Genomic DNA, 13885 nt, shown 5'->3' with positions numbered 1-13885 from the left:
ACTTTGTAAATTATAATTCATGAGAATTTGTTGCATTAAGACTTAGGCTTACTGTTTAGTATACTGTAATCTTTCTTGTTCTGCATGTATTATTTCATACTTGTAGGCATGAGATTAATATGCACAGTGCAAAATGACATGGCACAAAGTAGCATGCAATAAATATTTAACTAATAAAATTCCTTTAATAGTGTGAAAATGAATGTCTCTCACTTGTCTCATACTGTTGTGTATTTGCACTTTATGTAGTCTTGTGTACTGTACAACTTGTACTGTTTAGTTGTGCTATGTTCCTGGGGAAACAATATGTAAATATAATCTATACCAGCTATATATTGGAAATAACAAAACTCTTATACTCTTAACTCGGTTAGTGCTGTATCATCACACACCTAATAGAAATGTCATGTGCAAGAACTTCATCTGTTTTCCCATGCCATATTTGCACCTATTCCAGGCGACTTTGGCAGCATGTGACTGAGTCCTTACTACAGAAAGACATGGAAAAGGCCACAGAGCACAAGCGCTTCCTGGAGGAGAGACAGAGGAAAGAGGAAAGACACCGCAACGAGACAGAGACGCCATGGAGAACCAAATACTTTGAAAGAAAAGTAAACAAGTTCATCAACATACAGTCAATCTATTAGTTACAGAAGCTCTTAATTTCTAAAGCAAAAAACTCTTTTGTGCTCGGTGTGGTGTGCAGTGTGGTGTGTGTAATGACATGAATCATACTGAATGCCCGACTTGAATTAACTTTTCCATTTAAGATGATGGAAGTAACTTGATCAGTGTTCATTTTATAAATAGACCTACATTGGTGGTTTTGCTTCCCTTAGATGTTTATTCAGTCTGTTATGAAAATCATGCATTGGACGATTGGAGTCTTTAACATGAGAAGACTGTTGTTTTTTTAAGATGGATTATTTATTGAAGGAGCAAAATGTACTTAAAAATGAACCTAAGCATGTCTCTTCTTCCACCCCCTTCTTCTTTTACCCAGGGTGAAGGCTGGGTGTATCACAAACCACTGTGGAAAAGTGTTCCAGCACGGAGCTCTTCACCTGCAGCGCTTCAGTCTAACCCCTGACCACAGCTCCAAACCTGATCCCTCACCTGCAGGAGCCTGACCCCCTCTGGGTCTGTCTGTGGGGTCTACGCTCTTATAAATAAGAGGCACAGGCACACACACGCACACACACGCACACACACACACACACACACACACACACACACACACACACACACACACACACACACACACACACACACACACACACACACAAAAAAAACCATACACACACAACCACATTAAAATACATTTTCAAAGACTCCCTTCCTTATGATTCCTTAATAATGTTATGGATATAATGCTTTGTGGAGAGCAGTGGACTGCCTGAATCGGATCATATTTAGCATCCCTTGATTTGGGTATAATATCACAGTGAATCATTCTGATCCACAAGGGATCCCAGTGTACACAGGCATCTTTTGTTGATGTTGCCTTAACAGGAGTTGTGAATAGCATGCGAACATTTTGGTGATGTCTGACAGGTGTTTAAGTGAGGACTGTGTTTGAGGATGCTTTATTAACTTCTCTTGATCTTATTATAGAATGCTGTTATCTGGCCAGATTATGGCCGAACCTTTTTTCCAATATGTGAGGAGTTTATTTGATGTATTATGATTTTAATATCATCAGGGAGATCTTCAAGGTTTTGTGCAGGAGCGTTTAGATGTTTGACTAAATGACAAGCAGTAGCTCATTGTTTTTCACCAGAGCTTGATTCCACCAAGCATCTGGAGCCATGATGACAGCAAATTTGCTGGTTTGGCGTTTGTTATACGCTACAGTGGTTAGCCAAGTGTTTGAAGGAAGGTGATGAGAGCTGTATTAGTATTGGTAAGGCTTTTTTCTGTCTCTTGCTTGACCTTTCCTCTCTGTCTGTTTCATCATAGCTCAGGTGGGGGCTTGCTCTGATTTCAAAACAGTGCTCTCTTGTTTTGAAAGCGCACAGATTTTCTTGCTTTGATTATAGGATTTTTAAACAACTTTGAACGAATCCATCAGTTACCAGACTCCATTAATCTTCTCTATTGATATCTGTGAATATGTCAAACGATCATACAGTATTATTGCAATTTGATCAGAAAAAAAAAAAATCAAATCACTTGCAGTGAATGGTCTGTAGATTTCATTTCTCTTTCATGTAATTCTACCTCTCTAACTGAAACCCTTCAGTCTAAAAGGCAATCATATATCAACCACAGAGAGCTTTATGTGAAAGACACAGTGGATATCTAGTTTTTGAGCCATAAAAGCCAGCAGATATAATAACAATGGAAAACCGAATGACCTAAAATATTAAGTGTGTACTTTCCTGCTTGACTGGAACCAAGTTCATTTACTTTAAATGCTGCATTACTTCTAATTGATGACAGTTTATGTGAGCATGTGTTTATCAGAGCACAAGTAAAGAGCCTCTCATGTGAAAGCTCTACTTTAACCCTGGTTGGTCTTGCTGAGAAACTTGTGGTGCCTTATTTGTGTTGGTCTTCCTCCTGTTCATGCCTGCAAACACATTCTTTATGAAACATGTTATGAGTATGTGCAGATATGCTCCCATTTCCCAGCATCTTGGCAAGGACACCCGGTCTGTTCGCTCTGTACGGTTTCTGTGTTTTAATTCACACACTTGGCTTTCCACTCAGGGGGCTGATTTTCAGAATACAGATTCAATCCTAACCAAGTTACAGGACACTTACAATGGAGAATCTTCCCTGAAAATGTCTAAAACTATGTGATCTGTGTCTGCAAACAGGCCTCAAATGTGTATCTAGCTGAGCTGTGAACTGCACTGATGTTTTAATTATCCTTCTGGTAGCTTGAGAAAAGAAATGAATGAACTAATAAAGTTGATAATGTATTAGGACAAGGGTTCTCGTTTCTTTCTTTATCACGCAGTTGTGTTTATCTTTGTGCCTCAAAAAAAAAAAATCTTAAGACACAATGACACTGTATATAAACACTTTATACAAGTATATGATCTGTACAGTTGTGACACCAGTTCACAGTAATGAAAGGACAAAATGGCTCAAAAAATGTCCTGATTTCTTCTTCTTTTTTTTCTTTTTTTCTTTTTCATATCACAAACTTCTTTCTGTCACTTTACTCAGTGCATGATCTGTATTATGCTATAAGATCACAGATATTCACAGATGTCTCTTTAGAAAACTAAGTGTAGGCTCTACTCTAGGTGTTTGTGCCATTTTCATTGGGGTCGTTTTACTTCATGCACATTACTCTTGACTCTAGAAATAAAACCTGTCTTCGGTTGTGTTCACTTTCTAATCAGTGATTTAATTTACCAAAAAAAAAAACTTTGTTTCTTTCCAAAAACTGCATCTGTTGATTAGGTAAATTTGTGATGAAAGTCTGGTCCAATCTCTTCCCATAACCTCTTGGAAGATGAGTGTGTGACTACTTAAAGTGAGTTAGACAATATGGCTAGCAGCAACTGAAGCAGGCAAGCAGTAATTAAATGTGCAATATAACAATGATCCTAACCAAAAGGAACTTAGACCTCAAGTTTGTGGCAGATTTCAAAGCAGCTATGAATTGTTTCCATAAAGACAGGCCTATGAGCACAGATCAATTTAGAGCAACAATAAAACGCTTTCTGACTTTCCTTCATCTGAAAAAAAAAAAAAAAAAGTTTGCTTCCCGCTTGCTTGCGTGTTGGGTCTTTAAAACGTATGTTTGCTTCAGGGCTTGTGGTTAATCGAATTGAAGCCCCTCCCAAAGCCAAGCTCATGGGATGACCACATTGTTGTTAAAAGCAAGCGATTCAGAGGGCAATGGAAAAACTCAAATGAGAAAATGATGTGTGGTAAACAGTTTTTGGAAAACATTTTTTTGCCAGTATAAATGGTGCACACACATTGCCAGCACAGCACGGACCCTTTCCTTGATGCTGTGTTAACTCTGTCTCTCAGGCATCTCTGATATGCCAAAATCAAAATTTTGTATATACTCTACAAACTAAATATTGAAAATCCTTAAAGTGCTCCTTGTAAAGGTACTTCACATACTGTAGACTCTGCTTCGGGGCAAATAACTTCTGCATGTGTAAGAAGAGGTTATGGGAACATCATGAACTCAGAAGCCAGTGCTTATATTATCTTGCTTATCCTTTAGTCCTTCTTCAGTGGTGCATTATGTTCATTAATTCCACAAACAAAAAAGCTAATATTTAAAAATAATCAAAACCTGATGACAGAGACCAGCTCCACATATTGAACCAATATATATTACAAAAACAAGTCTGGTTTTTAGGGCTTTGGGGAGGAGTGGTCAGACTTCACTCAATGGCCTTAAAGAGGTTGAGGCTTGAACATCGACTGCGGTTTGTGCCTGAGGCGGACATGCTGCCGACGTGCCAGTGTCATTCTCCGTGCAGTTAGATGGGAGAGGGGAGTCCTGCTGCTCAGTAGTACTGCCGATAGAGACAAAGACTGTACTGCTCTCCAGTTCTTCCTGTGCCATAGTGTTAAAGCGCTCCAGCACACAGTGTGCAGTCAGACGTGCCTCTGGGTCATGGTCCCAGCATTCTGTAATAGTGGCACTTAGCATCTGCATTCCCTGTAACGACAGAGCAGAAAGCCTCCATGAAGATATCATAGAATACATTAATCACAACATGAAAGAAAAATACAAATTGCTCTTCAGTCAAATGCAATCATTTCTGTTGAAACTGTACCCGAGAAGACTGAACATCCTTTTAACACAGTACTGTTTGACGTTATAGTGTACGTTTGTACAAGAGTGGTAATTTATCTTCTTCTAGTCACCATGGTTTCTCTCATGGTTTGTTCCCCATGTCATCTCAGAGTGTTTGTCTGTATCCTTGTTAATGTCACCTCCTGCTTTATCATTAGGCATCTGAATCTACTGTATACCTGGATTTCTCTAATGTTGCTTTGTGACGGTCAAATGTTGAAAGTAGAATCCAAAAGAAATTGAAACTAATTGAAAGTCTCTACCAATTTGTAACGATACCATGACATCAGCAGAGTCAACATACATTGAATTTAAGATGAAATCTTAGATGATTTCTATTTTATGTCAATAACATTTACCTTAAGCCTTAATACAGAATAAATCAATAATTACAAGGTCTTGTTGAAAAAAGTTATATACACGTCAGTTTATATAAGGCAAAAATGTTGGAAAAGACATATACAATTCAGTTTAAAACATTTACTTTTTACTTTAATAATACACTTTAAGTGTGAATGCTGAACTGTTATTCTAATATAATTTTGATTTGCTATTTGTCCTTTTAACTGACTAGGATTTTGGCACAGTTTTTATGTAAATATGTATATTATTTTGTTAACTTTTGACACCTGTCGTGTTACCGATGCCAACATGATTATAATGTGGTATAAAAAAGAATTTATTCCTACAGTACTTTTGTAATACGTACCGGATGTATTGTCCAGCTGAGTGGGATATCGGGTCGTCCTCTGTCCCTCAGCACCAGATCCCTCATGCTGTCCACACACGGCTGATCACACACCTTTGAACCAAACGGAGGCTCGTAGCTCTTCACCTCTGCCCCAGCAACATTAGTTTATTTATTCCTCTTTAACATTACATGACTTATACTTGTTCCAGTGTTTGCTTAACATTTTATAAACGCTAATCCTAATGCTCACACATCATATAAAAAGAATTTCTGATTTGATAGCATTTACGTTAAAAAGAAAGGTTCATTATTTTATGTATTTTGGAATACCATGTAGCACAAGCTAATAACATGATAAATGTTTTACAAATGAATGGACACTGGGATTCGTGCCTCTTACCTCCTATAACATCACAGCGAGAGGCCATTTCCCACATCACCAGAGCCATGGAGTACACATCCATCTGTTTGAAGGACTCCAAATCCTCCAAATTCACACGAGATTCTAGGACCTCGGGGGCCATGTAACGTGCTGTTCCAACCTTAGAAATAAAGATCAGCTCAGTTACATAAGGCAACTGCAGAAGGGTAAGAGATTTGTTTTTATTATATTTAATAAATAAAACCTTACTTCAAATAATACCTGCTTTGCAAAAATTAAACTATGATGATTTGTATTTATTTAGGAATGAAGTAGATATTAAACAAATTAAAGCAAATGTCTGGAAAGATTCACTACTTAAAAGAATTCCAGAGTGGATGGAATAAAAATGATCATATACAGTATAATATATGAATATTATAAATACATTGTACAGTATATATGCATTAGCATGTTTGTGCATTTAAAAAATATGTTTAAATATTAATGTATTTTATTGCTGATAGTTTGTCATTGGTTGAATGAGTATAATTGTAAAAATTAAAAAACAAAACAAATGTGTCCCTTTTGGAGGAGTTTTACACATTAAGTTGAGAAGCTCTAAAATATGGCATGTGTTTCTTATTATTACTTCTTTTAGGTAATGTATAAATACAAAATACAAAAGCGTATGGATTATCCTGTGGTTTAAGATGGGCTGCTGAGTGAACTGTCTGAGTTTTGGCTTTTTTTCTTATAAACCAGTTATATTACGCCACACAGTGATATATCAGCAGAGAGTTTACAGAGTTAATCAGTTATTCTGTGGTTGCACTAAACTAGTAGGTTCACTGCAGTCTTTTGTCATGTAGTCATGATGATTTGTGGCAATCTGCAGTACATTGATGAACAACACAATGCAGATTAGGCATGTTGCTGACTCGGCTCTGCTCTGCTCTGCACGCCATCGAGGTTGATTTTTCCACTCACTGAAATGCAGTGATTTTGGTGGCATCTTTATAGTCATATGTTTGTAATTAAATATCTTTTGACCAGTGTATTATTAAACTCGAGTTTTATTATCATCTTGATTTGTAGTTTAATATTGATCTTCCTGAGCCCAGCTCTAAAATATCAAGTTCATCAGAGAGCAGAACATTTGCTCTGAACAGAGGAAGCAGCAGCAATGATACAATGCTACCTATTCTATTCTGTACATTTTAACAATTTATAATGTTTAGTTTACTAGTTTGCTCAGGAAGGATGCAGTAAGGAAAATGTTAACTGTGTGCATTAATACATTAATCCATAACTATTTAACCGTTTGTGCTATTGTAAAATCTCGCTTGTAACATCATGTTGGTCTTCCTCACCTGACCACTGTTTGCAAAGTCATCCACAGTGAGAGAGATGTCCAGTCTCAGTGCCAGGCCAAAATCACACAGAGCACACTCGTTGTTGCTCTTCATCACAATGTTGCTGCTCTTCAAGTCCCGGTGTGCAGTAGGCACCTTGGGCGTCCCACATGGTGTTGTGTCATTGTGCAGATGTGCTAGACCTCGTGCCACTGAGGATGCCATTGCACACAGCTGACTCCAGCTCAGCACATGGCTCACTAGGTAGTCCTGCAGATTACCCAGGGCATGATAAGCCATGATGAGCCAGTGCTGCCTCTGGGGGGCACTAGCTGTACCTCCGCGCTGCTCTGCAGTAAGAAACTGCACAATGTTCTCGTGCTTCAGGTTGGGGTCGGAGAAGATGGCCCTTTCGTTGCGCCAGGAGGCATATTCTACAGCTGGGAAGATTTTTACTGCCACAGTTTCATACTGGCCGCATTCACTATGGTTAAGCCGTGCTCTCCAGACCTCAGCAAATCGTCCTTTACCAACCAAGGCCTCCAGCTGGATAGGCAGATGCTCTGTGTTGTGGTTTAGACTATTGGCGCAGCTTGATGATATGTCTGAATTGGCATCTTCCCCAAGGGAAAGAAGCTTGCCATGGTAGTCACTGGTGTTGGCTTCACCAGCACACGCCTCCGGTGGGTCCAGTGACTGATATTGTGTACGCTTTGGTGCCCAGTCTTTGGGTTGTTTGCTGAGGTGGCGTGTGCGGTAGATATAGAATGCCATTGCAGCAATCACAGCTACTAGAAAAGGAGGAGCCAGGCTTATCACCACTACTGGAATCACCTCTTTACTCCTTGACCTTGAGAATCCTAGAGAAACGTTTACAGAATGTTTCTTTTTCTTTCTTTGAATGGTTAAGCAATTTTATGGGAAAAAAGAATCAATTACAGTACTTATTATTATTATTATTATTATTATTATTATTATTATTATTATTATTATTATTATTACCATTTGCTCCCTTGTCAAAGATGAGCCTGTCATTGCAGTCATGATCCCGGATGCAGCTGCAGAGAAACAGCATACTGTTCTCAGAGGGCACTGAAGTCATTACGCACTCTGTGGAGCTGGTGTTAGACAGCACGATGTTCTCCAGTACATACTGAGGATTGTGGCATAGAGTTTGCACGCTCACACTGTCATTCTCCTTTTTCCTGGGAACAACATGCACGCACATACACACGTAACTAAAAGGGCTATGAGACACAGCTGAACATTTCAGAATCCAGAGTTCTTAGTTATAGAAATTATACTCAATTCTTAATGTAATAATATCTAATAGTACCTGTCCTCACAAATTTAATCCATGATTGTTTGTAATTTCTGGGGCTTTTAAGAATAACAGCTTTTAAACTAATAGAAGTAAAAGTTTGAGGATTCATATGTAATGTATATAAGATATAAGAGATAGATGAAACAGACCTTTTTTTAATCATAGGAATGCTCTTTGACAGCATAAAATGTGAATAACAAGTGATCAGGGAATCCCTGCTCGGGAGGTTTCTTTGTACTTCTTGCCAAAGTCAGCTCTATTCTGAATCTTATAAATGTGTTTGTTATATATCCTTTATTTCTGAGGAGTTTTATCTGACTCTTTTATTCAAGCCATGTTTTTTTGTGATCCCCTGAGTGCTGGATATCTCTCGCTACACAGCCAGATTCTACTACATGGTCAATCAGAGGTCAGTTCTATAAACTTCCCAGAAAATCTCCTCAGGTGCCAAACTGGGCGGAACTAGTTTAGTGGAAAGCTTTAAAAACAGAGTCTATTATCATAGCAATGGTCCAGAAAGCGTTGTCATACTAGAGCACACAGCATTGTAGCTACTTATTATCCTCATATACATTTAAGTTTTAATACAAGATAATAAAACAATTTAAGATATCACAATTTGTTGCTAGATTTCAAACCAAGCTTATATTGTGTATCACTGTTAGAACTGAGCCTGGAACTGGGCTGTGTCTGTGGGATGACATGAATCATACAGTACACAACTTTCGAGAATTCAACCGCGTCTCCAGACTCAGCCGTGGCCCACTCACACCTCAACACAGAGGGAAATTGTAATGGCTTGGCTTAGTGATGTTGAATTCTATAAATAAAAAGTGGCACGGGGCAGACTTACCATATAGCCACGCAGACCTCCTCGGCATGGGTACAAAAGGAGCTGAAGTTGCAGTTGCTCATGCAGATGTTGTCTTCACATACAGGACTGGACTGGTCACACCACTTACAAAGGTTCGTTGTTATGTGTGTGAAAGCACTGGCCTGAAATACTAAAAAAAGAAATTTAACAATTTACATTTGGTGGAAATATTTTAGTAACATTAATCACAGACTATGCGATTATACATTACACATACATTATACATACAGAGAAACACAAAAATATAGTCAAAGGCAATAATATAAATATATAAATATATACATATATACAGTATATATGGAACCTAATGAAATAATGTAGTTTAAATTAGTCTATTGTAAGCTAATACAAGAATTTAAAATGCTTGAAATGTTCTTTAAGAATGAGTTTAAGATCCTCTTCATGGTGTTAGACATTAGAGAAAAGGCTCAGGAAAAGTTTAACCAAATATTAATTGTGGGGTGCTGATAACCAGTATATCAAAATTCTGCCTCTAGATGAATATATCATTAACCTGTATCATTAACGTACAGGATATATTTGCAATCCAAACAGGATTAACGTATAATGTTTGCTTATTTTTCATACCTGTTCAATGATTACAAAAATATTCAGGGAAATTAGAAAATTGATTTCATTTGAACCCGAATCAGAAATCAACACCACCAACACAATTGTTAATACTAACATAAAATATAGCACGATATATTTTTTTATATTGTATCATATTCAATATAAAAAATTACAAATCACAAATATAATAGTCTGAAATCACAAATACCTTTTTTTGGTTATACCGTGCAGTACATTTTGTAATATTACTGTTACAGTGACATTGATAACAGGTGACAACAGTCAGCAATCAGCATTAAAAACACCCTTTTTGGGAAGTGCTACACCCTGTTTGGAGAACACAGAGAGCTAATGGATTTGAATAATATACAGTGTATATTGTGTGTTGGAATAGGTTTGCTTTAGTTTTCAGTGTGTGTGTTTTGATGGTGGAGGGGTTCTGAGTGCCTGTGTTATGTCGGGTGTGGGGAGCGTTCCTTCCCACGCATCTTCCTTCCGCTATCCTTATACTGCCACATCACAACAATATTAATTGTTGATTGAAACCAGATGACGGGTGAGCTTGTTTCACTTAGAGAGTGTGGTGATCTAATAGGACTGACTAAACATGAAAAGAAGCAGTGCTGATATTTCACAAAGGCTTCCAGATGTTCACTGATGCCAACCATCAAAATATATGAGTGAGTGAGTGAGTGAGTGAGTGAGTGAGTGAGTGAGTGAATGAGTGAGCGAGAGAGAGAGAGAGCGAGAGAGAGAGAGAAAAAGGAAAAGAGAAAACTAAAAGACTGGATAAGCAAAACAAAAAAAAGTCCCCTCTCCAAACTATAGAGTAATTAAAATCAGCAGTCAGCTGCTCCAGAAATAAATTAAAGCCATAAGTGTTCACTCTGGCCAAGGTTGAAGAACAACCCCTCTGTCCTTATGGGAAATCCAAAGGCCACATGCTCACAGGAGGCCCAGAGAGGCCTTTAGTTGTTTGGTTTGCAGATAAACACACTTTTCATCCTTATTCTATACTTATAGATCAGAACCTACTTCAATGTAGTAAATTAATATTCAGAATAGCATAATGTCACTCATTTAAATGTACTAGCTGCGTTACAGCCTTTTTATTGAGCACAGAAGCCAAATAACTCAGATCTGCAAAGAGATCATACAGCATAATTTGCTATGCACTAAAAGTTAGAAGAGTTTTCTTTTGTTTTTCAGCCTTATTCTTACTATTAATTAATTAATTACCTGATTCAACCAACTGCATGGACTGATACTTGTCTTCTGAGATGAACAGAAAGTGTGCTTTAGAATGAAACACACTAAACTGTTTAGTAGTTTGGGAGTTTTTCAAAGTGTAGTAATCACATTCTGCCACTGTGTGTCATAAAGACCTCTATTCAAATAGCCTTGAAAGCATTTTGTGAATAAATTTTTGTAACAGCAGAAACAAAACACTCCTTGGCCCTGTCACATGCATATGATATACAGATGTCTTCAATATTTCCTCTTAAGCTCCCGCGCCAAAAATGATCCAATGTATTTTGGAGCAAAATATGAACTTATGAACTAATGGACTCTTCCAAGATCATGAGAGAGAGGAATTAATTATTAAATTAACTTAGGGACCGTTCTCACAACTGCCAATTTAATACCTAGTATCTCATGCCAAACAATAAATATCTGTTTATCCTGCTTAAGATCACTTGGATTCTCTGCTCCGGGTTACCACAAAAGAAAGACACTTTTTGGATGCAGAGGAAGAAAGACTATAGTCCCTCTGTCATCAAAGCCGTTTTGAGACCGGGGTGACTTAGAGTCCTTCAGCATCTTATTCTTTGCTGTAACTGGGACAATTTGAGCATTGTGTGTAATGATGATGGCAGGGCTGAGAAGAGACTGTCACATCACACTCACTGTGTCTTTTGTCTTTCTGTGTGTTGTTTAAATTCATTAAAGCTGGCACCACTTTATCACATGTGCTCTTTGTCTTCTTCCATAACTACCTAATTTATCTTCATTAGGCATCGTTTTCAACAACAGTTAGAGGGCTGTGTGAATAAATAAAGAGCTTATGATTTTGTTCTCTTCAAAAACACTGTAATTATTTATAACTGCTGTTAAAACTCAAATACAATCCATTTAAGGAAGCCTCTGCTATACAGCAAAGATCATCTGGACCCTCAAGATAGATTTCCTGATAGAAATTCCATTGAATTTTATATGTACGCATATATCGCATTTTTTTGTCTTCACAGAATATATCCTGTTCTTAAATAACATTCAGTTATTAAAACAAGCTAATCATTTCACCAGAATATATATTGTAGCAACAATTAATACTTATTATAATAATTAATTACAACAACCTGCTTAAGATAAATAATGAATGCAAATGAAAGTGTAGAACCACTGAATTGTTTGCATGCTCTTATGATATTCCAAGAGATTTATTGTACTTTCTTTTTTAACATCAAATCACAAACATAAAAGCATAAAGATCTTTAGAGACATCACTGATTATATGCTAAATATATGCTAAATATAATCTAAAATATAATCTACCTTCCATAAGATGTATGATATCCATTTTCAGGGATTTCATTTGTTTTGTTTGTTTGTTTATTGTTTTGTTTTTAATCATTTTTCCCATTTAGGAAGTTAAAATATACACAGATTAGACTGTGACGTACTGTTAAACAGAATAGAAAAAGTCTGTAAAACTCAAGATTTTTGTATTTCTGACACACCACACACACACATGCACACGCACACTCACACACAAACACACACACACACACACACACAAGATGCTTATCTACTTAATAGATGAAAGCTATTATATCAAGGATTCATACATTTTATTCCACATAAACTTTTGATATCAAACAATGCACATAAACACTTAATTTAAATGAAACAAATTATGTCTGTCCTGAAAAAAAGAAATATATATTTCTTACTCAATTCTGAAGTTCACATACTTCATCTTCAAACATGACTGGCTATAAAGAACAGTGCTGAACTTTGTATTCTTCTGGTCTGTTTTAACTGAGACGTCTAGTACTTCATAAACAGTAGGTTATGTCAAAATAATTCTATGCAGCCCATCAAAATAGTAGTAAATTGTATGTCAAAATACTGCGCCGCCATGTTAACTACTTGGAGCCAAGTAAATGCAAATCAAGTCTTATATCTAACTATACTGTACAGTGTTCAGTTCATAATAATGTATAGTGTCTATAAGGTTTGCTATGGTAGTATGCAGTTTTTCTCTCGACTCGAATGTCGCTGAGTGCAAATAATATGAACACAAAAGAAAGTGGAGATGGATATAAGAAACCCTGCTTTTCTACTCACGGAGCGACAGAAGGACAAATACAAAAACCGTGAATCTCCAGCCCTTGAGCTCCATCGTTTTCCCCAAGACACAATCTCAAATCAGTCAGATTCTTCTTTGACCTTCTTCACTGTCAGAGACAAAAGAAAGTTAGCATGTATAGAAGTTTTAGAGGCTGCACTGCGCGCTGTAAGAGCTGAGCCGCTTGGACCGACGCGTTTCTGGCCTCGGAGGCGGATCCAGATGTTTTCAATCCAGCTGTGGCAAGCGGCCCGCCCAGAAACTGCTGTTTATTCACGCAGACCAGTTGTCTGTTCAAGAGCTTATCAATCTACTAATAAGCTTTATTAGCAAGAGATAATAGATTACGACATTAAATGTTATTGTACAATGAATTCGACTGATATCGGTTTAATTCTACGCAGAATATACCTAAATAATAAATAAATAATAAATGTTGATTTAGTGTTAAAAAACATTTGCAGCTCTTATCAGTGCTTCTTAGACAAGGACCCTTTTTAGATAATGTGTAATTATTTAATTACACATTTTATTATTGGACATATTATTATGTCGTTTCCCATTTCGATGCAAAT

At 37.1% G+C, this 13885-nt stretch overlaps 2 protein-coding genes across 3 annotated transcripts in view; one reads left to right on the top strand and one right to left on the bottom strand.

The window, feature by feature from the left end:
* Nucleotides 1–2936, top strand: part of osbpl11 (oxysterol binding protein-like 11) — a 16360-nt gene extending 13424 nt beyond the window's left edge. For both annotated transcript variants that reach the window (XM_060876801.1, XM_060876800.1), the window contains exons 12-13: nt 458–611; nt 1004–2936. In XM_060876801.1, the coding sequence (XP_060732784.1) occupies nt 458–611; nt 1004–1090 (241 nt within the window). In that variant the 3' untranslated portion in view covers nt 1091–2936. The remainder of the gene's footprint in view (nt 1–457; nt 612–1003) is intronic.
* Nucleotides 2937–3155: 219 nt separating this feature from the next.
* Nucleotides 3156–13507, bottom strand: tgfbr2l (transforming growth factor beta receptor-like). Its single transcript, XM_060876802.1, has 7 exons — nt 13310–13507; nt 9365–9515; nt 8190–8392; nt 7206–8047; nt 5872–6013; nt 5490–5617; nt 3156–4642 (listed from the first exon to the last, which is right to left on the bottom strand). Exons 1-7 carry the CDS (start codon nt 13362–13364, stop codon nt 4355–4357), a joined length of 1809 nt encoding a protein of 602 aa, XP_060732785.1. The 5' UTR covers nt 13365–13507; the 3' UTR covers nt 3156–4354.
* Between the last annotated feature and the right edge of the window lie 378 nt (nt 13508–13885).

This window comes from Tachysurus vachellii, chromosome 8 (genome assembly GCF_030014155.1).
Source record: "Tachysurus vachellii isolate PV-2020 chromosome 8, HZAU_Pvac_v1, whole genome shotgun sequence".
Classification (NCBI taxonomy): Eukaryota; Metazoa; Chordata; class Actinopteri; order Siluriformes; family Bagridae; genus Tachysurus; species Tachysurus vachellii.
The sequence above is the reverse complement of the archived record's forward strand: the minus strand, read 5'-3'. Positions and strand labels throughout refer to the sequence as shown.